Raw genomic sequence first — 1,569 nt, forward strand, 5'->3', positions numbered from 1 at the left:
CACAAATTTTCTCAAGCATCAACTGTCCGTCATCCAACAATAATCGTATGAAGTGATACCTGACCTGAATGTGCTGTAAAAAATAGCACGAGAAAATTCACACAAAAAAACACAGAGATTTATGTGGTTCGGCAAATTGCCTACATCCACGGAGTTGCAGAGGATTTTACTACTCGAGGAATTTACACCACAATGTTTCAATTTACAAGAAACGCTTATTTCAATTTCAAGGAATTACAAATTCGATGTATTCCTTCACTGTTGTTTCTTTCTCGACGCCGTCTGTTTCTTTCGCCTCGGGCTTCTCCTACGTAGTGAAGAAGAGTAATGAAACAAGAATAAAAACCTTTTATTCTCTCCGCTTTTGTCTTCTTTACCTAAGTCTCACGCCAAGCCAGAAGAAAAAAAGGAGATGGTATTCTCTCAGTAAGCCTTCCTCTCTTCTTCCCGTGAGTAGAACAACCGAAGCAGTCCTTCTCGTTGCCGCCCCCTTCACTGTAGCGTTTTTTCCCGTAAGCTTTACACAGGAACCGAATTAGAGGAAGAAGCCTTGGAGTTCGGTTTCCAAAAGCAGAAATTCAATAGCAGAAAAAGGATTATTAATTCTCCTCATTTGCTTGCATTTATGGTGGTGGGGCCAACCAAGCAAAAGTCACGCCTCTTCCAAAGAATGGGAGGCGGGAACGGTTGAAAGAGGCGACAAACATTAAAAAAAAATTGATTTTCTTAAACCGGGCTCCACCTCAACAAACTCCACCTCAACAAAAGGATCCCAACTTGGAGGGACTGGAGGTAGTTGTGAAGAAACTTGATAAAGTTTCAGCTGAGGTCACGACTTTCCTTCATCTCTTAGAAAACGCAAAGCAGGAGCAACAGGGGCAGGAGCTTCAGTTGTGCAAAGCTCGTGAAACAGGATCCTTGCCTAAAACTAATCTCATCAGCCGAGGCAAGGATAAGGATTTTGTTATGCACTGGTTGAGGAGGCCAACAAATGAAGATCCAACTCATATTACTAGCTCTACTTTGTACAAAAACATTTTCTATCTATAATGGGTCATGGTGGCATGGGCAAGACAACTCTCTTGCAACACATCTATGAAGATCTGAAAGAAGAATTTGACCTGAGTATGTGGGTTTGTGTTTCGAACGACTTTGATGCAAAAAAGATCATTGCCTTTCAAGAGAGTCTTAAAGCTACCGTGCAATCGAAAAGATTCTTGCTTGTTCTGGATGACATTTGGGAGGAAGATATGAACAAATGGGAGAATGTACTCTGCCCTCTAGTTTACGGAGGTTTGAGAAGTAAAATTTTGCTAACTACCCAGATGAATACAGTTGCATCGGCGATTGCTAATGTGGTTAGTAAGGATAAAGAAATTTATTCATTAAAAGGCTTGGGGGAAGTGTGTTTGAAGCTACTCAACACCCATGCTTTTGCTGGTGTAGATAACCTTGGTTCTTATAAAAAATTAAGAGACATTGCTAGTTTGATAGTTAAAAAGCTTTCAGGATTTAGGCTGAAAGCAAAAGTCATCGGTGGTGTCTCAATTCTAAATTGAATGAAAGCTT

General features: G+C 40.6%; 1 protein-coding gene across 1 annotated transcript; it reads left to right on the plus strand.

Moving 5' to 3' along the window:
* Positions 1–1,049: 1,049 nt before the first annotated feature.
* On the plus strand, positions 1,050–1,559 carry LOC110036436 (putative disease resistance protein RGA3). The gene has a single exon (XM_020740878.1). It carries the CDS (start codon positions 1,050–1,052, stop codon positions 1,557–1,559), a length of 510 nt encoding a protein of 169 aa, XP_020596537.1.
* Positions 1,560–1,569: the final 10 nt, after the last annotated feature.

This window comes from Phalaenopsis equestris, unplaced genomic scaffold (genome assembly GCF_001263595.1).
Source record: "Phalaenopsis equestris unplaced genomic scaffold, ASM126359v1 Scaffold206501, whole genome shotgun sequence".
NCBI lineage: Eukaryota > Viridiplantae > Streptophyta > Magnoliopsida > Asparagales > Orchidaceae > Phalaenopsis > Phalaenopsis equestris.

Coding starts and splice junctions, on each gene's coding strand:
- LOC110036436 (XM_020740878.1), top strand. CDS start 1,050: ATGGGTCATGGTGGCATGGGCAAGACAACTCTCTTGCAACACATCTAT.